This window comes from Ursus arctos, unplaced genomic scaffold, assembly GCF_023065955.2.
Source record: "Ursus arctos isolate Adak ecotype North America unplaced genomic scaffold, UrsArc2.0 scaffold_29, whole genome shotgun sequence".
Taxonomy (NCBI): Eukaryota; Metazoa; Chordata; class Mammalia; order Carnivora; family Ursidae; genus Ursus; species Ursus arctos.
The window spans coordinates 35,634,963-35,658,820 of NW_026622974.1; the positions used below are offsets into that span (position 1 = coordinate 35,634,963).

The 23,858-nt window shown below is 37.6% G+C and overlaps 1 protein-coding gene across 4 annotated transcripts in view; it reads right to left on the reverse strand.

The window, feature by feature from the left end:
* Positions 1–813: 813 nt before the first annotated feature.
* SNAP91 (synaptosome associated protein 91) overlaps positions 814–23,858 on the reverse strand; it is a 135,712-nt gene continuing 112,667 nt past the window's right edge. For all 4 annotated transcript variants that reach the window (XM_057303917.1, XM_057303918.1, XM_057303919.1 and 1 more), the window contains 6 exons: positions 22,042–22,072; positions 21,045–21,156; positions 9,224–9,307; positions 8,478–8,582; positions 4,132–4,234; positions 814–2,226 (listed from right to left, as the gene is read on the reverse strand). In XM_057303917.1, coding sequence (XP_057159900.1) covers positions 4,142–4,234; positions 8,478–8,582; positions 9,224–9,307; positions 21,045–21,156; positions 22,042–22,072 — 425 coding nt within the window. In that variant the 3' untranslated portion in view covers positions 814–2,226; positions 4,132–4,141. The remainder of the gene's footprint in view (positions 2,227–4,131; positions 4,235–8,477; positions 8,583–9,223; positions 9,308–21,044; positions 21,157–22,041; positions 22,073–23,858) is intronic.

Sequence of the window (23,858 nt, forward strand, 5' to 3'; positions counted from 1 at the left end):
CGTGTGGAAGGACATCATGGCACCCAGGGCGCCTGGGTGGCTCGGCTGCTTAAGCCTCTGCCTTTGGCTCAGATCATGATCCCAGAGTCCTGGGATTGAGTCCTGCATTGAGCTCCTTGCGCAGTGGGTACCCTGCTTCTCCCTCTGCCTGCCGCTCCCCCTGCTTGTGTTCTCTCTGACAAATAAATAAAATCTTAAAAAAAAAAAAATGCCTACAGAGTAACATATAACCAAAATGTAATCTACAAAAATCATAATAATCAGATACTAGCTTCTGAAAGTTAGTTCTTGAGATACAAATCCTAGTTAGTTAAGGGCAAGAAGGTTTTAGAAATAAGGATATGCTTCTAGCTGAGAAATACTTCTGAGATTGGACTTTTTGAGTAATTGTCACAATGGAGTTTTAGGTATAAAGTCAGCCAGTTTCTAGATTTTTGTGTCTGAGTTTATGGGCAGGCAACTGTGTGTGTAAACTATAATGCAAAGTCTTATTCTTCTTCAACTTCCATGGAGAATTCTTACAAAACCATTATAAGACTTGCATAATTTAAAAGAAAATTCATCCTTTTCTTTTTTGAAATATGGAATTTCAGTTTATTTGGCAGCAGCCACAGAGTCCTCAGTTTAATGACAGCCAATTAAAATGTTCTTTCTCCCCCCTTATTTTTAATTTATTGTAAAATAATCAGAACTATGTTGGCATGAACAGCATTTCTCACTGTGAATGTTTTTTAAATTTTCAATATTTTGTATATGCTGTTGTGTCATTTCAAACATCTTCTCTAAAAAATAATCAAAAAGAGAAAGATTATGTTTGCATTTTCTTTGTTCAAGGTGTTTATTGCATCTCAGAGGGCGTACATGCACTGGGTTTTTAAACTGAAATAGAAAGAAACGCCATTTTGAAATTGGTTTTAGGTAATTTTTCCCCATTACAGTGTATGTTATCCCCACAGTAAATTCAGATACAACCACTTTTAAATGGTACCATACATCTATTAAATAATTTGAAAAATAGGCAAACACCTTTCCAACCCAATATGCTTTTACAAAGAGCTGCCAAGCCACTAGCAACACTGATCAACAGTGACCTCATTTATGCATCAAAATCTTAAGCCAAGCCATCAGCACATACAGTATGACAACAAATTAAAAATTAAAGAATACAGTATGTACAGTAAAGGATACAATTCTCTGAATTAGTTTAAATTCTAATCACAATGGTACAACAATGGTACTTTGAGCTCAATTGAGGGATGGAAGAACACTAGTCTACAGAACACACAAAGAAATACTAAATTAACAGATGTACATAAAACCCACAGTAAAATAAAAATATTTGCAGTAATCTTTAAATTACACATATACCTTGGGGTGCTTTCATAATCATTTGAATAGCACATCTCTAATTGCATTTTCACGGACGGGATAGAAACAGACCCTTTACTTTTCAGTGCATTTAATCAAGAATGAATAAATAGGTCAATTTAGATGCAAAATCTGTCAAATATAATCAAAATATACATTTTAATATAGCAGTGATTAAATATGGAATTCTTTCCATATGATTTTTTTCATTCTTGATAAGGTAGCTTCAAGGAGAAATATTTATTATGGACGTTAACCCTTATATTTTTTTTTAAAACAAAATTTCTTAACATATACAGTGCCACAAAAATAAACATTTCTCACAACAGTTGAAGTTCCTGTGATTGGAAAAATGTACTCCACACCGAAAAAGTTTTGTATATTTAAGAGTGTTTTCCTTACTATTTGATATTATCACACTATGTTTGTAACAGAGACACAGAGAAAAAGAGAATTTATGGGGAGAGTTTAAGTTTGTCCAAAAGTCATATATACATCAAAACCCTCAAAAACACAGACACATCTTTCCAAACGGCTCACCACACAACAGCGGCATCATCCGTCCATGGGCGAGGTCCAGAAAAGCACTAAAGGCGTCAGAAACATCCATTCATTGTTTTTACATCGTACAACACACAAATAACCCAAATACACTACAATTTTGAGAGTAGGGATAACGGCTAAGGTAGTACACATTCCTAATGTTCACTTTCACAGCTGTGCTACACATTTTGGAAGAGAAGTTACGAGTAAGCATTGGGTTTGGTACTGGTGGCTCACTTTGAAACTCTGAGCATCAATTTTATTTGAAGTCTCCAAACTCATTATTTTTTTCCTATTCAGTCACAAAAATTGCAGCTGTAAAGATAAAAAGCACTTGAATTAGAAAAAAACATGACACACTCCTCAAACATATTACACCTCCCTTGCATTTTTACCTCACTGTTACTATGAAAAATCTTCATGCAGAAGGTTTCTTTATAACAAATTCACATTTATACACTTCTCACGATTCTTTCCTTAAAGTTTCAGCCGGGAAGAAATTTTTAGGAAAACTTTTAACATATAGTGTCATTTTAGATAAAAATTGTATCAGCAAAATTTTGAAATGTGGGTACTTACTAGTAATCACAGTAGTGAAACATTTACTATTAAATAAGAACAGTTTGCCTTTTAAAAAGGGCGGAAGGGGGGGAAAAAGGAATGGCAGCAATTTTCATAATTTTTGCTTCTTTTTCAGTTATGGTGTTCAGTGAGTCACTCAACAGTTGAACAAGTAACAGAATAGAGGCGGAGGGAGATCCCTCATGACTCAGCGCCTTTGCAAAGGTCACTCCCTCCTCTGTCCCCAGGAACACCAGTCCCTGCTTCACCAGTCATCTCTGCCAGGGAACCTGCCCGGAGTGAAGACTTAGCCACGTGGGGAACTCTTTTTCATAAATTAGTCTGTGTCTGTCTCCCTTTTGACTGTGAACCTCTGAAGGCAGGGGCTATCTCGAGCGTTTCTGTTTAAGGTGCTTATCAGAGCTCTGAGCATACGATGAGAGCGCTGTTTACTGAACTGAGAGGTGGATAAAGGGCAGCTCCCAGCAGTTATCTTTAATCAGTCCTGAACTTTTAGTAGCTAAGAAGTGCTCATTGTCGCACTTATGCCTACACCAGCCCAGTCCAAACGAAATGGAATAGAAAAGTCAGGCACAGGGAGGGATTATTTGAGATGTCAAAGCCTCAAAATGATAAACTCTCATTAACCTTGTATAAGGAAAAAAAAAAAAGCCAAAGTAGGAATCCACAAAAATCTTAGTATGCAGTAGAAAAAGTTTTAAAAATATATATACGTATAGGTTGTAAGATGCGTAATAAAAATTACATTGGACAGTGCTCCCAAAACTTTGACACTCTTACTCCTCCTTCCGGTGTGTGACCTTGACCAAATCACTCAATGCCAAGGATCAGTTGCTTTAGGTGTGAAATGGAGACAAAAAGTATCTGGCTAGTTTACGTCACAGGGTTTGATTTCCCACTGAGACGACCAAAGGAGTTCGTGACGAGGAAGTGGGTATGAAAAGTACTGTGTAAAGGACAAGCAGCGTTATTACTGCCTATCCACTTTCCTCAAGTAGTTTTTGAGAACCTACCCACTGTGTTAGGTGCTGGGGTTAGCAGTAAACTTTTTCCTTTATCAGTTTCCTTCCATAAGTCCATTATTAATCACGTCATAAGTCATATTAGAAATTTAAAACTAGAATGTCAGAAATTTAAAATTCCGCTTGAGTACAGAAGTTGCAAAGGGTAACAATCTAAGCTTTATTTGATGAGGCCAAGTAAGGATAAACAAATAAAAAATACAATTATGTACCCGAGGATATTTTTAGATGTTTTCTAAATGCCATGTAATAGATGTTAGCTTTCCATTAATTCCCGTCATCCGGTAATAAAGTGGTAATCTTCTAATTTACCAAGTAGCTGGGGCAACTTTTTGCTTTATCAGTAAAATCTTTATGCTTCTCAGGACAACTTGGAGGCTTTTCTTCCTCTTAGTTTTGTAAGTTAATCAAGATTTTTAAAAATTTATTGATAATTCATTGATGACTTTTAATACTGATTTAAAAAGTATAAACACGCAAATAATAATAATAATAATAATAATAATAATAATTTACATCTGTTCAAAGCACAGGAAGTACAAATATCATACCTGAAATAGCTAAGCATTGCACGGTCATTATTACAAGCCCACAGGAAAAGCTCAATATTAGATACCTTAAATTGTTTACAAGAAATCCTTGATGTTAAGATCCGCTAATGGGTCCTTTGCTGGAGGTTTCTTGGGACTCTGCGTGGCAGGTGTAGGGCTTGGAGAAAGCTAGTGGGGAAAAGCCAGCCCGAGACAGCAGAAACAGAAATCAAACAGAGAGACAGGTAAGCGTTCGGCAGAGCACATACCACAGAAAACAAACATGCAGAGGATCAGACGGCTAAAGGTTTACAAAATCTCCTTCCTTTACTCAGCCAGTGTCGTTTAATTTTGGTTTCATAAAGTACACTTTAAATGCTCTTTAGCTTTCTTGAAATCCTGTGACACCAGATTTAGCCAAAGTAGTATCTGAGGACTCTGGCACAACCATATGGGTACGAGTCAGGGAAGACGTAGAAAAGTAGTCACGTTCAGATGATATGAATATACAGTACAATAACGCAACAATCAACTGCTCCACACAAAGCCCTTGTACTTTGAGTTATTAGTACCACTGAACTAATAAAGGAATTTTGATGGCTTTTCCTTATAGTGAGAGTGAGTTTGAGGGAAAAACTGAAAGGAAATAACTTGCAGAAAGTCACTTAAGAAATTACTTTAAATTATTAGCTAAATATAGAATTTCATATGAAATATTTTAAATGAAAACCAGTCAAGTTTGGGGACACTGTTTGCTTCAGATGGAAAAGAGTTTCCCAGGTGTGAATGTCACTAAATTCCAATATCCCTGTCCAGCTCGCAGAGAAGACTAATTACTAAACGCTATAGGAAAGAACCATATTGCACTTGCTAAAAAAGCAACAAAGAATTAACTTACCTTGTTTGTTTAATTAATACCTAAATTATTTCATTGTGTGACAGACATAAGCTTTGGAAGCAGGCTTTTGCAGGAGTGTTAGGCTCTGAAGCCTTGAAAAAGTCATGTGATCCGTATGGAGTAATCACTGACACGAATCCTTTGAGTCTAATTCTTCTCCTATGCTTGTACCTGACAGAAATCTCAGAAATCTGGGATGGTGGGGGTAGTGATGTATGTTTTTATTGGTTCAGTAAACAGAGCTCCAGAAACAAAGATTTTTAGATTTGTGCCCATGTCCAGAAACTACTGACTGAGTGCACTACCTATCAATCAAGTTTCCATTTTTTTTAAATAGGAATCTTTCTTCATAGAAAGATCAGAAAAGATAAGAACAAGGGTTGAAGTTGTTTGGAAGGTAAGAAACTCAAAAGTTGAGGGACACCTGGGTCCAGGCTCAGTCTGTTAAGTGTCCGCCTTTGGCTCAGGTCACCATCTCTGGGTCTTGGGATCCCACATTGGGCTCCTTGCTCAGAGAGGAGCCTGCTTCTCCCTGTCTGCCACCCCCCGCCCCCGGCTCGTGTTCACTCTTTCTCCCTCTCTGTGTATGACAAATAAATAAAATCTTTAAAAAAAAGAAACGTAAGAGTTGACTCATCATTAATAATTTGGTGAGATGACAACATCATGAAGGATGATACCAAACCAATTGAGATATAGTGGAAAAGTCCAGGCATCAGTAATGGAAAACAACATTTTGTTTTCTGAAGTTATAAAATCATATTTATTTTATTATTTAGAATAATCTGCTTCTCAGGGGCGCCTGGGTGGCACAGCGGTTAAGCATCTGCCTTCGGCTCAGGGCGTGATCCCGGCGTTGTGGGATCGAGCCCCACATCAGGCTCCTCCGCTAGGAGCCTGCTTCTTCCTCTCCCACTCCCCCTGCTTGTGTTCCCTCTCTCGCTGGCTGTCTCTGTCTCTGTCAAATAAATAAATAAAATCTTTAAAAAAAAAAAAAAAAGAATAATCTGCTTCTCTGATATAGAAAATATAAAACTTTTTTTTTTTTTTAATTTAAGAGAGGGAGGGAGGGGCAGAAAGGGAGAGAGAGAAACTTAAGTAGGCTCCACACCCAGTGCAGAGTCTGACCTGACACAGGGCTTGATCCCAGAACCTTGAGTTCAGGACCTGAGTCCGAGAGTCGGATACTTAACTGACTGAGCCACCCAGGCGCCCCTGCAATCTAAAACTTTTATAAATACAGCATACCATTTCCTAAATCACTATAAATTCAATGAAATGATTAAGACACTCTTTTCATCATATTATCTATTTTTCATTTTCATTCTTTGAATTAAGTATGTAAACTGATGCTACGTAACACTGGTATCATGCAAGAAAAACAGCTACTTTAATAAAATTGTGTTAATTTATTTCTAAAGCTTTTAGCACACGAAATACAGGAAGATTTTAAAAACCTTAATATTATTCTTCCAAGTTAATAAAAACTGAAATGTCTTGCCTTTTTTCAAAAAGGTGTTAAATAATCGTAGGTGTATTCAACCATCAAGGAAACATTCATAATAAATGAGATCCTTCTTAGAACTTAAATATAAGTAGATTAAATTTAATCCCAACTATGAGCCCCAAAAGCTTCCTCACTCCCCTCAGAAACAATACAAGGCACAGTTCAATGGTCTCAGAGGAGACTGAAACGTTTCTCACAAAGCCAGTGCTTTGAGTATAGCCTTGAAGGCTAGGGTTTCTCACCTTCTAAATTTATCTCATTGAACACCCACCATTCTTTCTTCTGGTCACTGTGGCTTTTGAGGGGTTAAAGAAGCTGACAATAAAATTTGGGAGCAAGTAGATAATAGATTTTAGAGATGACTAAAGGAAGCGAAAAAGGATTAAAGTATACTCAGAGAGTTCAAAGTAGGAATCCTATGGATAACAACACAAACATCCATGTGGTGAGTTAAAAATATCATAGAAGTGGGGCGCCTGGGTGGCTCAGTCAGTTGAGCATCTGACTCTTGATTTTGGCTCAGGTCATGATCTCAGGGTTGTGAGATCGAGTCCTGTGCAGCAGGGAGTGTGTTTGAGATTCTTTCCTTCTGCCCCTTCTCTTGCCACTCCCTTCTCAAAATAAAAAAATATTATAGACGTGAAACCATTTACTGACACCACTGTAATATATTTGAGCTTTTTGTTTCGGTTTGCTGGGCACGGTGCTAGTAAAGTCATAACGTGGTGTTCTCACTCCATCCATGTCAGTTTCTCAGGGTAAAAACCTCTTGGTTCTACCTCCACCTCCACCTTGGCAGGGCAATTTACAAAAGGAATCAAGAACTGGTTGCTCATCAGTGTGACTATCACTACTGGCAGCAAAACAGTTCAACAAAGTGTGTATGTTTTACCATCTTGGTAGTAAGAAATTTGGCTTCATCTAAAGAGAGGTTTGTTCTCTGTCCTGGATCCTGGTAGGTAACCTCTAAACCCTCGGAATTTCCTGAGTAATAGGCAAGTCTTTGTTATGCAGGGTGGGTTCCTGGAACCACATTTGATCCTTTATGCTAACAAGAGGACTTAGGGTGGGGACTAGCCAACCAGAAAGACCACAATGTGATGAGACTGTTAGGTCTTGGGGCCTCACGATATCAGCCTGGCGTTGAGTGAAGTTGGGGTGTTGCAGATTGAGTTCGACCACACGGGCAATAACTCACTCAATGTAATAATTCAATTATTCCTATAAGGAAACGTCAATAAAAACTCTGCACACTGAAGTGCAGGTGAGCTTCCTGGGTTGGTAATACTGCATGTATACTGTTACATGTTGATGCCAGGCGAGTTAACATATCCTCAGGACAAAGAAGATTCATGCTTGGAACCCTCCCACCTCCAGATCTCACCCTACACATCTCTTCTTTTGGCTAGATCTAATTGGTGTCCTTTCGCTATAATAAAACTGTGATGAATTTCATGCTTTCCTGAGTTCTGTAAATTGTTCTAGGATACTGAGAACCTTCAAATCTGCCGGCAGCTGGTCTGAAGTGAAGGGGTAGCCCTTGGGACTCCCAAGCTTCTGGCTGGTGTCTGAAGTACACGTAGTTTGGTAGGGACTGTTCCCTTAGACCCTGCAGTTTGGCAAACTCACTGCTATTAGCTTCACAATTCTTGGGCAAAACTGGAAGCCTGGAGGATGGTGTCCCTAACCTTGAGTTTAGCTAGTTCTGGAAACACATGATAAAACTATGTATGGATTAGAAGTACTCATTTTTCTGGAATAAATGCCCAGCTACTTTAAATGTCAAGTTGTCCTCAGGAACTATTCTGACTTAAGTAGGAGAGGAATGGAGGGACTTAGGATGGTGAGTTTCTTCTATCATTTTCCTCCAAACCTCACACTACTGCTAATCTGTCTTCCATGTTTCTCCTTTACTTCTGAAGCAACAGATACGTAGATTATATGAGGTAAAAACATTTTTAAACAGTTTGCCACATGGCAGTTTTATACTTGTAATGTCATTATTCTAAAGACATTAAAGAACTGACCTGTGTGCCAGGTACAGCCGCAGCTCCAAAGGGTGGCCTCATCATGGGCTGTGCAAACATGACTGGCTGCTGAGGCATCATGGGCATGCCCGTCCCAGCGGGAGGCTGGAAAGCAAGAGCGGTTCACAGCATGAGTGGAATCCACTACGGGAATGCCCTGACACTTAAGTCTTTAACGTTTCTGACAATTTGTGAGAATGCAGGTCTGTGAGAAAGTATAACTTGTCATTTTGAATGATGGGTGCTGTGAGGCTGGCAGATGGCAGAGAATCACTGAGGTACAGTAGAAGCCTGGCTGGCCATGTGGCATCCTTCTCCCAACCAGGCTTCGCTGGTGATTATTTGTCTTCTGCGAGCACAATTCTGAAGAGATAAAACCTTGTTTACTTATGGACTCTGGCCCTAAAATTTACTAGTGATAAAAGTGATAAGTGAAAAGTCCTAGTACAGTGATTGAGAGTTGATTTTGATGATTGAGCTAAGAATGTATTTGGTAAATATTACCCTGAAAATGACAAAACTATATACTATAGTAATTATTTTGATGACAGAATTTAAGTATTTTACAGCCGATCTTATCATGTCATGTGTAGACTTCTTAATGTCTAAAAAAGGACTTAATTTGTTAAGTTTTACATTACTGCATTTGGGGAAGAATTATATTCTGTAGCTGTATTTGTTAATCTGGGATTTGGCAAAGGCCTCAGAAATGTCAATTACAATTTCTAGCACAGATCGCCACTCACCATTCCAAACCCTGCTCCAGGCTGTCCAACAGACGGGGCCCCGGCAACTGGAGGAACCGAACTGGCTGGAGGTACAGCTCCTTGCTACCAAAAAAACCCACAAAACACACACACACCACCACCACCACCACCACCAACAACGACAACAAACAAAAAGAACCAACATTATTTGGTTTTAAAATGACAGAATATAATTTTAAAATGCGTGCCCCTTTAAATATGTGTGGCTATGTAAAGAAATATATTTCAGTTTTAAATTCTAAAAAATGGCTCTAGGACTATGCCAGTGATATGAACAAGGTTACTAACTTGATGTTCACGTTTGTGGTGCTATTTGGGCTCCCCGGCTTGCAGCCTACTGACAGCACTGGGCTTCCTCTGTACCTCCTTATGCTTCTTCTCTACTTTCACTGTAAACCAGTCAAATTTTCCAAGCTTGTCTTTTCCTATCATTATATCCTCCTACAGGTACTGGGTTAGACATTAGAAGAGGGTGTCTTCATTTACATATCAATGCTTGGTTTCCATTTGCTCCCCATTTTTAGTGTGTGTGTGTGTGTGTGTGTGTGTGTGTGTTTTAAGAGTGGGGTAGGGGTAGAGGGAGAGGGAGAGAAAGAATCTTAAGCAGGCTCCATGCCTAGCACCGCAGGGCTCGATATCACAACCCTGAGATCAAGACCTGAGCTGAAATCAAGAGTTAGACACTTAACCAACTGAGCCACCCGGGTGCCCCTTGCACATGCCCCCCCTTTTTAGATTCCCCGTTTCTGTGTTATACTTCTGACTTTTTGACTGCTATACATTTGCACAAGGGCCAAAATTAATTTCAAGTTTTAGGAAGCATTTAGAAGATTACACATAATAAACCACAAAAATCCCATTTCAGGTACAGGTTTGACAGTTTTCAGTCATACAACAATATTTCCCTTATGTTTAAAACTAACCCTACCGCAATCCCTTAAACTTAACCATTAAAGCAAAATCCTAATGAAAAGAGAAAATACTATAGTGATGTCAGCAAAAATGGTGAAGTAAGAAACTCTGAAACTCTCCCTAATCCATAAAATCAGTGGAAAAACAGGCAAAACTATTAGAATCAACTACTTTGGAACTCTGGAAACTAACTGAAAGCTTGCAGCAGCCAAGAAAGTACTTATTTAAGAAAATCAGCTGGATCTTGGCAAGAATAGTGAGCTTTGTGGCATTTTAACTTACCCTAGTGTCATCCATCCACTGTTCTCCAGCTCAGGTGTAGTCTTGAAAAGAATAGCTTACATTCTTAGTAACAGTACCAGAGGGAGCAGAATATATTTAATTATTTATTTTGCCTTGTCTGGGTGGCTCTCTGGAAAGACTGGCTCAAAAGCCTTGTCTTTGTCTCACCAAACTGGGAACGCACCTAGCGCTAAAGTTGTTACCTGAAGCCACTCGTGGAAAACATGTACAGCCAAATGTTTTAGTTGTTGCTGTCTGAAGCAATGGATAACAGGGCAAATAGTAGACTAAACAAAAAGCTTGGAGGAAAGTCTGGAGAAGGAGATGTTTGGGGGATTAAGAGTTGAAAAAGCTCAGATATACTCCTGGGAATTCAGAAATTCAGGCACATGCCCGGGGTTGTGTGCATGCTCAGGAAAGACATGAGAAGGCCTCTAGCTGACCCTGAGAATTTGAGCAAGCAGCAGGGATCGGGATCGCTAAGGCAGAGTGGCAAACTGCCTGGCTGACTCTGAAGACATGCCCCAACACAACTCAAAGCCCCTCTACAAAGCCTGGGAGATATTCCTGTTCAAGGAAGTTCAGTACGTTATCCTCACCAGTAGCTGACCACTTAGCTAAAGAAGTAGAGACTTTAATCATCACACATAATAAAGAACAGACTAAAGCATTAGTTCAGAATGGTCCCTCAACAAAAAACAAACAATTACAAAAAGGTAACCATAACAAACCTGTGGGGAAGAGGTAGAATCTGATTTCTAGAGTTGCCACATTACAATATTCAAAATGTCTAGGTTTCAACAAAAAAATTCTGAGGCATACAAAGAAACAAGAACATATAGTCCAAATGCAGGAGAAAGATCTCAAATCAATAACCTGAACTTTCACATTAAGGAACTAGAAAAAAGGAAACAAACTAAACCCAAGGTAAGCAGAAGAAGGAAATAATAAATATGGGAGTAGAGACAACAAAAACTGACTGAAGAAGTCATAAAACATCTAAATAGACATAAAGAAAAAGACTATAAAATTAATCAAAAAACTTCCATCAGTAATCAAAAAAGCCCTGAAACATGAGAATTTCAATAGCTGCAGAAAAAGCATTTGATAAAATACAGTATCTGTTGATGATAAAAACTCTCAACAAAATAAGTTTAGAGGGAATATACATAATATGTATATGTACATACATACATATATAGACTATACACATACATATATAATATATATATTAAGGCCATATATGTAAAACCTACAGTTAACATCATACTAAATGGCGAAAAACTGAAGGCTTTTTCCGTAAGATCAGGAACAAGGTAAGAAGGTCCACTCTCACCACTTTTATTCAACATAGTACTGAATATCCTAGCTGCAGCAACCAGACAAGAAAAAGAAATAAAGGTTCAGATTGGTAAGGGAGAAGCAAAACTCTCACCATTTGCAGAAAATAGGATACTACATATAGAGAACCCTAAAGACCCTACCAAAACACCATTAGAACTGATAAATGAGGGGCGCCTGGGTGGCACAGCGGTTAAGCGTCTGCCTTCGGCTCAGGGCGTGATCCCGGCGTTCCGGGATCGAGTCCCACATCAGGCTCTTCCGCTATGAGCCTGCTTCTTCCTCTCCCACTCCCCCTGCTTGTGTTCCCTCTCTCGCTGGCTGTCTCTCTCTGTCGAATAAATGAATAAAATCTTTAAAAAAAAAAAAAAAAAAAAGAACTGATAAATGAATTCAGTAAAGTCACAGAATACAAGCTCAATACACAGAGATCTGTTGCATTTCTCTAAACTAATAATGAAGTAGCAGAAAGAGAAATTAAGAAAACAATTGCACCAGAAAGAAGAAAATACCTAGGAATAAATTTAATCAAGGAAGTGAAAGATCTATACTCTGAAAACAATGACATTGATGAAAGAAATTGGAGATGATATAAACACATTGAAAGACAGACCTTGTTCATGGATTGGAAGGATTAATATTATTAAAATGTCCATAATACTCAAAGCCATCTACAGATTCCATGCAATTCCTATAAAAAAAAACCTAATAATATTTTTCACAGAACTAGAACAAAGAATACTAAAATTTGTATGGAACTACAAAAGACCCCAAATAGGCAAAACAATCTTGAGAAATAAGAACAAGACTGGAGGTACCATAATTCCAGGTTTCAAGATATACTACAAAGCTATAGTAATCAAAACAGTATGGCACTGACACAAAAACAGATACATAGATCAGTGGAACAGAATAGAGAGCCAGAAATAAACCCAGGCCTATGTGGTCAATCAATCTATGACAAAGGAGGCAAGAATATGCAATGGAGGAAAAGACAGTGTTTTCAATAAATGGTGTTGGAAAACTGGACAGCTACATGCAAAAGAATGAAACTGGACCACTGTCCTATATCATTCACAAAAATAAGCTCAAATGGATTAAAGACCTAAATGTGAGACCTGAGACCATAAAACTCCTAAAAGAAAGCATAGGCAGCAACCTCTTGGATATTGGCCTTAGGAACATATTTATAGATATGTCTCCTCAGGCAAGAGAAATAAAAGCAAAAATAAACTTGAAACTACACCAAAATAAAAAGGTTTTACACAGCAAAGGAAACCAAATCAAAATCAACAAAACAAAAAGGCAACCTAGGGAATGAGAGAAGATATTTGCAAATAACATATCCAATAAGGGGTTAATACTCAAAATACATAAAGAACTCACAAAAGTCAACACCAAAAAACCAATCTGATTAAAAAATGGACAGAGGACCTGAATAGACATTTTTCCAGAGAAGACCTATAGATGGTGAACAAGCACATGAAAAGATGCTCGATATCACTTACCATCAGGAAAATGCAAATTAAAACCATAATAAGATATCATCTCACACCTGTCAGAATGGCTAAGATCAAAAAGACAAAAGATAACAAGTGAACAGGTATTGGTGAGGTGTGGAGTAAAGGGAACCCTCCCGTGCTGTTGGTGGGAATGTAAATGGGTGCAACCACTGTGGAAAACAGTATGTAGGTTCCTCAGAAAATTAAAAGTAGAAATATCATATGATCCAGTGATTCCACTACTATTTGCCCAAAGAAAATGAAAACACTAATTCAAAAGGACACATGCACCCCCCTGTTTATCACAGTATTATTTACAATAGCCAAGATATGGAAACAACCTAAGCATCCATCAAGAGATGAATGGATAAAGAAGAAAAGATGTGGAATCTATATGAAATGGATTATTACTCAGCCATAAAAAGAAAGATCTTGCCATCTGTGACAACATGGATGGACCCAGAGGGTATCTGCTAAGTGAAATAAATTAGACAGAGAAAGACAAATACCGTATGATTTCACTTAAATGTGGAATCTAAAAACCAAACCAAATGAACAAACAAAAACGCAGATTCTTACATATGAATAACTGGTAGTTGCCAGAGGGGAGGTGGGTGGGGATGAACAAGATTAGGAGGTACAAACTTCTAGTTATAAACAAAAGTGCAGCATAGGCAATATAGTCAACAGTAACAAACTTCCACCACAGAAAAGCCCAGAACCAGATGGCTTCACCGGTGAATCCTATTAAATGTACAATGAAGAATTAATATCAATCCTTTTCAAATGTACAAAAAAGAAAAAAAAAACTGGGAGAATACTTTCTAATTATTCTTTGATGCCAGTATTGCCCTGATACCAAAGCCAGACAAGGACATTAGAAGAAGACTACAGACCAATATCCTTTAGGAACCCTGATGCAAAAATTCTTGACAAAATGCTAGCATACCAAATCCAGCAGCATATTAAAAGAATTATATACCATGACCAAGTGAGAGTTATCCCAGAAATGTAAGGTTTGCTCTATCAATGTATTAACAGAATATAAGAAAAAAACCCCATGTAAGCATGTTACTCGATGCAGAAAAAGCATTTGACAAAATCCAACACCCTTTCATGACAAATCAAACACACACATACCATTCAACACACTAAGATTATATGGGAAATTCCTCAACCTAAATAAAAGGCATCTGCAAAGAATGCATGGCTATCATCATATTAACAGTGAATGACTAAAAGCTTAAGAACAAGACAAAGATGTACTGGAAGTTCTAGTTGTGGCAATCAGGCAAGAAAGAAAGAAACAGCAACCAGGAAGAAAAAAAGAAGTAAAACAATCTCTGCTTGTAGATGACATCACCTTATATACAGAAAATCCTTAGGAATATATATACAAAAGAAGTCATCAGAACTAATAAGCAAATTCAGCAAAGTTGCATGATATAACACCAATATACAAAACTCAGTGTGGTGTTCACTGTACACTATCAATGAACAATCAAAAAATACAATTACAAAGACATTCATTTACAGTAGCGCTAAAAGTAAAATACTTAGAAATAAAATTAAGAAAAGTAATACAAGACTTGGGGCACTTGACTAGCTCAGTTGGAAGAGTGTGTGACTCTTGATGTCAGAGTTGTGGGTTCAAGCCCCATGCTGAGTATAGAGATTACTAAAAAAAAAATAAACAACAACAACAAAAAGGACAAGACTCATTGAAACATTGTTAAACAATTTGTTAAAGTACTGTTGAAATAAAAAACTTAGGAAAATAGACATCCTGTGTCCAAGAATTAGAAAATTTAATATTAAGATGGCAATATTTCCTAATTGCTTTATAGATTTAGTGCAATCCCTATCAAAATTTCAACTGCTTCTTTTGGAAAAATGGAGAATTGGAACCTAAAGTTTATATGGAAATGCAAGAGACCCAGAATAGCCAAAACAATCTCGAAAAAGAAAAACAAATTTGGAGGACTTACACTTCCTGGATTCAAAATTTATTACAAAGCTACATTGAAACAGTGATGGTACTGGCATAAGGACGGACATATGAATCAACACAACAGAATAAAGAGTCTGGAAATAAACCCATACATCTATGGTCAATTGATTTTTGACAAGGATGCCCAGACTAATAAATGAAGAGTAGTTTCTTTAATAAATGGTTTTTGGAAAACTGGATTTTCACATGCAAAATAATGAATTTGGACCCCTATGTCACACCATATATGAAAATGGGTCTAAAATAGTGAAAGAGCTAATGTAAGAGATAAAACTATACAACTCTTGGAAAGAAACATAAGTGTAAATCTTCAAGACCTTGTGTTAGACAATGGTTTCTTAAATATGACACCAAGAGGACAGCAACAAAAACAGAAATGTGCACTGGAGTTTATCAACATTTATCAAATTTATCAAAGGACACTATCAAGAAAATAAAAAGACAACTCATAGAATGTGAGAAAACATTTGCAAATCATATATTTAATAAGCATCTAGTATCCAGAGAACTTAACAAAAAGACAACCCAATCATAAAATGGGCAAAGGATGTGAAGACATTTCTCAAAAAAAAAGAAAAAGACATACTAATGGCCAAGAAGCACATGAAAAAATGCTCAACATCATTTGTCATTAGGGAAATGCATATCAAAACCACAAAGGAAACCCTGCATATTGCTGGTGGGAATGTAAAATGAAGTGGCCGCTGGAAGGTTTGGCATTTCCTCAAAAAAGCTCAACAGAGAGTTACTCATGAGCCAGCAATTCCATTCCTAGGTATATGCCCAAGAGAACTGAGGACATATAATCACACAAAAACTTCTATACGAATCACAGAAGTATTTTTCATAATAGCCAAAAAGTGGAAACGACACAAATGCCCGTCAGTTGATGAGGGTGGTATATCCAAACCATGGATTATTCAGCCATAAAAAGGAATGAAGTGCTAACACATGCTACGACGTGGATGAAGCTTGAAAATGCTGTGCTAAGTGAAAGAAGTCAGGCACAAAAGCCTCCACATTATAAGGGTCTGTTGATATGGAATACCCAGAATAGACAAATCTATAGGAACAGAGTAAATCAGGTGCCAGGGCATAGGGAGAGGAGGAAATTGAAAAGGGACTGTGTTTCTTTTTGGGGTGATGGAGATATTCTGGAATTAGATAAGAGTGATGGTTTTACAACACCGCAAATATACTGAAAATCACTAAACTATACACTTTAAAATTGTGAAGATGGTGAATATAGTGTTGATGTAAATTTTATCTCAAAAATATAAAAAAAAGAGAAAATACTGAAAATACTGAAGGGTAGCAGAATATGCCATCCCTAAGTATGCCTCTTTAGCATATATTATTTTGAGAAACAGCAGACGCAAGAGAAGTTCTGAAAACAGAGTAGAAGTTAAACTTCTGTAAGGGACAGCTACATGACAAAGGAAATCTCCGTTTGTCAGCGTCTCTCCCACTGTACCAGGAAGAGAAGACTGACTAAATCCCAAGAGGATCTTATCCATGGAAAAGACACTGCCTGAAATCTATACAACAAATCTTACCTTTAGATTACCCTGCTTTTCCCGGTAACTCCCCCAGACTGGCCACTGGACAGCTTGCTTGCTTTTGTCTTCAGCTGCAGATGGTGTAGAAGCCAGTGGCTTAGGCTACGCTGGGGAGTTACTCATTTTTCCTTAGGTATCTCCTGTGTGTGTGTGTGTGTATACACACATACATACATATATATATATGGTATACCTGTTAATAAACTTGTTTTTCTCTTGCTAACCTTTTATTATAAGAATCTCAGCCAAGAATTTAGAAAGTTAGAGGGAAAGTTACTTTTCCTCCCCTACCCTTCAGGTCTTCTATTTTCAGATTCACTCTTTACTCATCATTTCAACAGGTTAGGTGGTAGACAATTCACCAGACCCAGAATCCTATCATTCACCAGGACTGTATCATACAGTGATAACTGTATTATTTACCAGAATTGTTATCATTAGAACTACAGGCTATGAAAGAAAAAAGGTTTTTATTGGTTATCAAGATGAAATGAACTTGTAGAAATTCTGATCAAATAAACGGGTCAAATTATTTAGAGGTAGTCTAAGTTTGCTATTTTGCTCAAATATATTAACTCTTAATAATTTACCCCTCAAATATTATTTATCCTAAGGTGTTTTTTTTTTAATTGTTTTCTTTTTCAACATTCAACTGAGTGTTTGATTTGCAGGCATATAAAGATTAGTTGTTTTTAGGGAAAGAATTGTAGATTCTGTGTTCTCTTGCCAAATGCATGTATTTCTGAATTCCAAGTATCTTCCTCGTTTGTGTGATGAAAACTTAAGAGGTCTGTTGTGCACTGGAAAACAGGAAGCAGCAGCCGTGGAAACACAGGGGTCTTGATGGGCATGATGACGGAGCCCTGCCAGGAGACCTATTTCAAGTGTCCAGGTCGTTATGATTTTTAGATCTAACTTGAGTTCTGTGCTCTAATTCTAGAGCTGCACCTCCGAGCAGCAACCGAGGGGGATTTGAAACAAACCGGAAGAGTAACCTCAGCTCTTGTCTATCAGTACAAACTGTAAAAGGCCGCAGAGGGTCTCACCCTCACATCTGCCCTTCATCTCCCACCTGAAAGGAGAGCTCTACAGATTACCAGGAGATACGGAAACACGGCCTCGCTGCTTCTGAGGCTTAAGCTTTATTTTAGTCTCCCTCTTTTTCTTGAATATTCTTAGAAAAAGAGACTCAAACATATTCTAAGGAATAGGAAAGTGGAAGAGACCTTTTATGAAAGAACTGGCTGGAGGGAAGAAGCCAGAGGCCACCTTACATAATTAAGCCAGAATAATTTCTTAAGTAAAAGCAAAGCCAGAGCTTTGTTAAAGAAGAGCTTCGCAGCAAATGGGATAAAGGGCAGTAAATTTACATAGACTGCACCTAAGATTTTATCTTAATAAAGATAAAATAGCTCTGCATTTGACCGCCTTTATATTGTTGCCTAAAATGTCAAGGAAAATAAATAAAAGAAACAGAACTACACGTAACTCTGCCCTCCTGATAAATTATTTCTGTTGTTCTAGTGTCTCTTTCCACAGCTGTTGTGGATACTTCATGCTAAAGCGTACTGTTACTTTCTGGAGTTTAACCACAAACAACTTAAAGTCTTCTACTTCATAAATAAAAATAAGGAGTTTTGGAGTTTTAAAAACAATGAGAATATTAATCTCATTCTCCGTGATGGTGCCTGCCAATCAGATACTTAGCGGCCTTGTCCTGAAGAAGCAACACAGCTGTTAAGTATCTGATGAATTCTTAACCTTGTATGGTTAAAGTCTTGATCTCAGATGTGTTGACCAAGTAAGCTCTCCAACTTAATACTGGTTTTTGTTTTTGTTTTTGAGAGAGAGAGAGAAGGGAGGGGCAGAGTGAGAAGGAGAGCATCTTAAGCAGGCTCCACACGCAGTGCAGAGGCCAATGTGGGGCTCCGTCTCATGACCTTGAGATCATGACCTGAGCCGAAATCAAGAGTCTTGTACTTAATGGACTGAGCCACCCAGGGGTCCCTGAATAATATTTTTGAAGTAGTGCTCCCTTATCTGCTTCCTGGTTAAACAGCCTCATTGTTTAGTGAACTGCCCCATAAAGAAAACTTGACAACCATTGTCTTCTGGCTTCATTCACAATGATCACCAGATGTGTGCATTCTACTTGACATTCTCTTTTTTGTCTTCCTTTCCACCTTCACTTCAGCCTACAGTTGATGTGCCAACTACCCATATTCTCACCACCCTTTCCTTAGACTCTGTTAGCATCTATCACCATGACAGTTCTGAAATCAACCAGGTTATAAACAACTGAAGCTTTATCCTGCTGATAAGGGCAACACCGCTAAAGTATAAACTTCTCAGAACACATGGCGCCTCTCTAATTTTGCAAAGAAGAGAATAGGAAAATTAGTTCCTTTAACTTGGTAATGATAATATAAATTGTGAAGTTTCAATATGTGGCATTCAGAGATTTATAAGATCAGTTCTAAAGAAGCTCTTTCTTTCTTTAGGGATTCTATTTACATTTATTGACTCTCTCTCCCTCTATCTACGACAAGATAGTAGCTCTCAAATGTTTGTTTCTGAGAATGGAGTGCAGCCCCCTAAGACAGAGACTATCAGCTTATGGTCTCAGCATCTATCTGGGCCACCAGCTACAGGTAAATACTTGAGGTCCAGGGTAATGACTATGCTCCCTTTCACTCTCAAAATGAGTCCTGGTTTGGACAATAAATTATATGGTCATCTTAGGCATAGGTCAGTTTAAGAGATATATAGTTTTTTACTAAGTATCCTTTGTAAAATTAAAATGGAACTCCTTAGTTTGTAGCTACATATGGTTCTCTTAAACATTGTTTTAAGATAATGCAAAGATAAAGAGATAAATACCTAGATACAATAGGCAATTTTCTCATTGTTATTTGTTAGAAATTACACCTTAAAATTAAGATCTTTTGGACTCTGAGTTCACCAAAGACAGAGAATATTAGTCCTTAAATTTCCCTCTAACAACCATGGGGTTGGGTGAGGAGACTAGAGGTTTTGAGAACTGAAGGCCGAGCACAGAATGTTTTTTCTTATAGAAACTATGGTATAAACTGTAATTTGATTAATACTATTAGTATTGTTTAATGGTAAATTTTAGTTCAAAAGGCCTTTTTCTTATTGGTTTAAACTTATTTTTATTTATAAAACTATAATAAAACTGTTTATATATAAAACATTACTATTTATCATGCTATTTAAAAGAAAACATTTTAAATTCTAAAATTCAAGTATTTAAATCAATTTATGGAGCATGATTATTTTTAATGGCATCTAAAGTGTTTATATTCTAATTTATATTAATTCATTTCCATGCATATTTGTTTGGGTGGGGTTGGTGGGTGATGGTCAGAAATTAATTCAGGCAACCAGGAGAGGATGGCATCAAGAAAGCCTTAGAGAAGAGGGTGATTTAGACAGGGGTAGGGGAGTAAGCCAAGGTGAAAAATTACAAATAAGCTTGGGAAACAGTGATTAACATTGTTTTTGCTAAAAATGGGGCATATACAGGAAAACAGTAAATTTTCCTACCCTGGAAACGTCCTTTTTGTGGTTGCAAATCTCACAAAATAATAATTAGTCTTTATTTCCAGTGATATGCTCTTTCACAAAGTGAATGATGGTATTAATCGTGATTTAATGCACAAAAATGAAATCTATTTAAATTTTATAGAAAAGATGGTGTTGGTAGTTTCAATTTAAAAAAATGGTGAGCAGAATGAATAGGGTTTTATAATGAAAGTCCACTTACACAACAGAAAACTGCCCCATTTTTCTGGTAAGAAAAAAAAATTTTTCCTTACTTATGAAGACAATCAGGTAACGTGGGCAAAAAATGAGATAAAAATATAGATAATGATCAATGATGTTCAAGCCTTTTGAAAAGTTGTTTCCACAACTGTGCAAATATAGAACTGATATCTAAAGAAGCAGAAATACTATTTTGAAATAATGAAAATAAAAAATAGGTCACAATCTTTATTAAACAGAAAGTCAATGCAAGTTGCATTTTGGTAAATATTGCCTCTGGCTTAGGTTCCTTCCATGTGGGTGAAAAAATACAGTGTCGTAGTAAAATTAAACAAAGTGTACTTGGTCCTATACACTTGGAAAGTGGCAAACTGTCGGCACCACCCTGGCCTCCGCTGGCTACGTACCAAAGGTGCACTTGGTGAGACGCCTGCTGACCAGGTTGCAGGGGCTACTTTCGGCTGCCAGTTGGCTCCACCAGTCAACTTTTTCTCTCCCGCATTCCACTGAAGATCTCCCCTAAATCAAGCGTGCAAAAACACACAAAAATATTAAAACACACTAATCAGAAAAGAGTGTGTGTGGCTCATTACATACTTTAATTTGGGGTTAGAAGCAGTCTGTTTGAGTTGTTGAGAGAACAGGTTAAAAATTATAAAGGAGTCTTATATCTAAGAAAGCATAAACGCATTTGACAAAAAACCATTTAGAGTTTGGATCTCAATGGTAGCAGGAATTTCCTATCACTTCCAATAGAACAATGCGTCACAAAACTCAACCAAATTCCTCACTGGTTAGAGAAAATTCCAAATAAGTATATCATAAATACTGTGTGCCTGTATTCTGTCAAATACCTGTCTTTTGTTTCGTACCTGATGGGACTTCTAGATCTGAGAGGGCTCATCAGAAGGTTTCACACAACTAGATCATGACCATAACCTGCCTTCCAGTGAACGATAAGATATATCTATTGTAAAATGCATCCCGATTTTAGGAACGTTGAAATGTGCATCTAAAGAAAGGGCACATTGTTTATCATTCTTACCATTCTCCTTAAAATTGATCCTCCGTGAGAGACTTTCTAAAACCAATGTTAGCTGGGAATAGTGTAATGATTCTAGAATTTAAAGCTAGTAAAGCACTCAAACCATAATTCCCAAGGATTTCGAGCGATAACTTAGTGGCAATCGTCAAGCCTGAAATAGATTGTCCCTTTTCATTGCAAAGCCAACAGTTTGGAGGTTCCAGTAGAATAACAACAAAAACAAAAATCCAGAATGTAATAAAAACCAATTTTGAAATTACCTAGCTTGAGAGTGAGTTATTGCTCCAATGAGTTTAATAGTCTCAAATAAATCTAAATACATTGTCACAAGAAAACCAGATAATTTCAAAAACACTTACTTCTTGGATGTGGTACCAGAAATTCCAAGATCTATAAAAGGATAAAAGAAAACAGAATTTAAATGTCTATACTCAGCTTAAATGATATGACATTTAAAAGATCAAAGAGTCAGTAGTCTAGAAAAGGTCCATATTTTGCCTAAGAATGACTGTATTCAATTTTACAAAGGAGAAACTATGTTAGGAAACATGTTCAGAAATCTAACATTTTCTTTTACTTCACGTTATACTTAAGGATCACATTTTAATGTCAACTGGTGTCTAGGAAAGAGTAAACATAGCAGGCTTGAGACTCTTCTCTTAGAAAGGCCTATGTGCCTGGCATCTAGGCACCTAGCTTAGTAAACTGTTCTCTCTACTAAGAGAATATTTTTCCGAATGATAAGGGTGGCTTCCTGTGTCTAAACTGCTTGTACAAACAATGTGGTTCATGCTGAACACCTGCTTTTCTTCTGCGAGACTGAAACTTTGGGACAGTTAGGCACAGGGTGCCTACATAATCAGCACCCTATAAATCCCCTGGGTGTGGAGCCTCTACAGGGCTTCCGTGGGCAGAAACATCACACGTGGGAAGGCGAGAGCGTAAGGAAGTCGGTATGTCGATTCTTCCAAGCTCCGCCGTGTCTTTTTCCCTGAAGACCCAGCTGCGCGTCCTTATGGTGCTGCTGTAATACATCTCAGCTGTGAGTACAACCATGAGCTGAGTCCTCCGAATCCTAGCGGATCTCTGAGTGAAGGTCGTCTTCGGGACCCCTGAACTGGCTTACTCATTTGACTCTAATCTCAATTCATTCATTACTTCCACAAATATTTATGGAGCTCTACAGATGCCAGGCACTGTCTAAGCACTTGGGATCTATTAGGGAAGAAAACGAAGATCCCAACTGTGGAGAAATCTGCATTCTCATAGGGTGAGATAGATGATAATAAAATAATAAATCATATAGGCCACTAAGGTGATAGAAAGCCCATGGGAAAAAGCAAAGGAAGAGCAGAGTGTGGGGGATGGGGTAGGTAGGATGAGGGACAGGCAGCATCAAACAGGGTGCCCAGGAAGGCCTCATGGAGGTGAGATATGCACAGAGCTGAGCAGACGTGTGGGGGAAGAGCTTTCTAGGCTCATCTCGTGGTGCTCTCTCTGCCTACGGGTAAGTCCGCTTCACATTTGGAGAAACTGCCAAACTGCTTTCCACGGTTACATTTCGCCAGCCATGTTAGAGTTTCAATTTCTCCACGTTCTCCTCAACAGTGGTTACTGTGTTTTCTAATTCCAGCCATCCTCACGGGTGAGAAGTGATATCTCATGCAGCTTCGATACGCATTTCCCAGATGCCTGGTGTGGAGCACCTTTTCATGTGCATATTGGCCACAGGTCTATATTTTTTGGAGAAATGTCTACTTAAATCATTTGAACATTTTAAAATCGGGTTATTTGTCTTTTCATTATTGAGTTGTAAGAGTTCTTTATTTATTCTGGGTATAAGCTCCTTATGAGATCTATGTTCTACAAATACCTTCTTCCATTCTGTGGGTTATTTTTCACTTTCTGGATAGTGTCACTTTTAGCACAAATTTAATTTTAATGTAGTTCTATTTATCTATTTTTATCTATTGTTGCCTGTGCTTTTGGTGTCATATCTAAGAATGTTACCCAATCCAAGGTCATAAAGATTTATTTACCAATACATTTTCTTCTTAGAGTTTATAATTTTGGCTCCTACATTTAGTTCTCATCCACTGTGAAATTAATTATTTTGGAGTAGGCAAGAAATCTAATTCCATCCTTTTGCATGCGGATATCCAGCTGTCCCAGCACC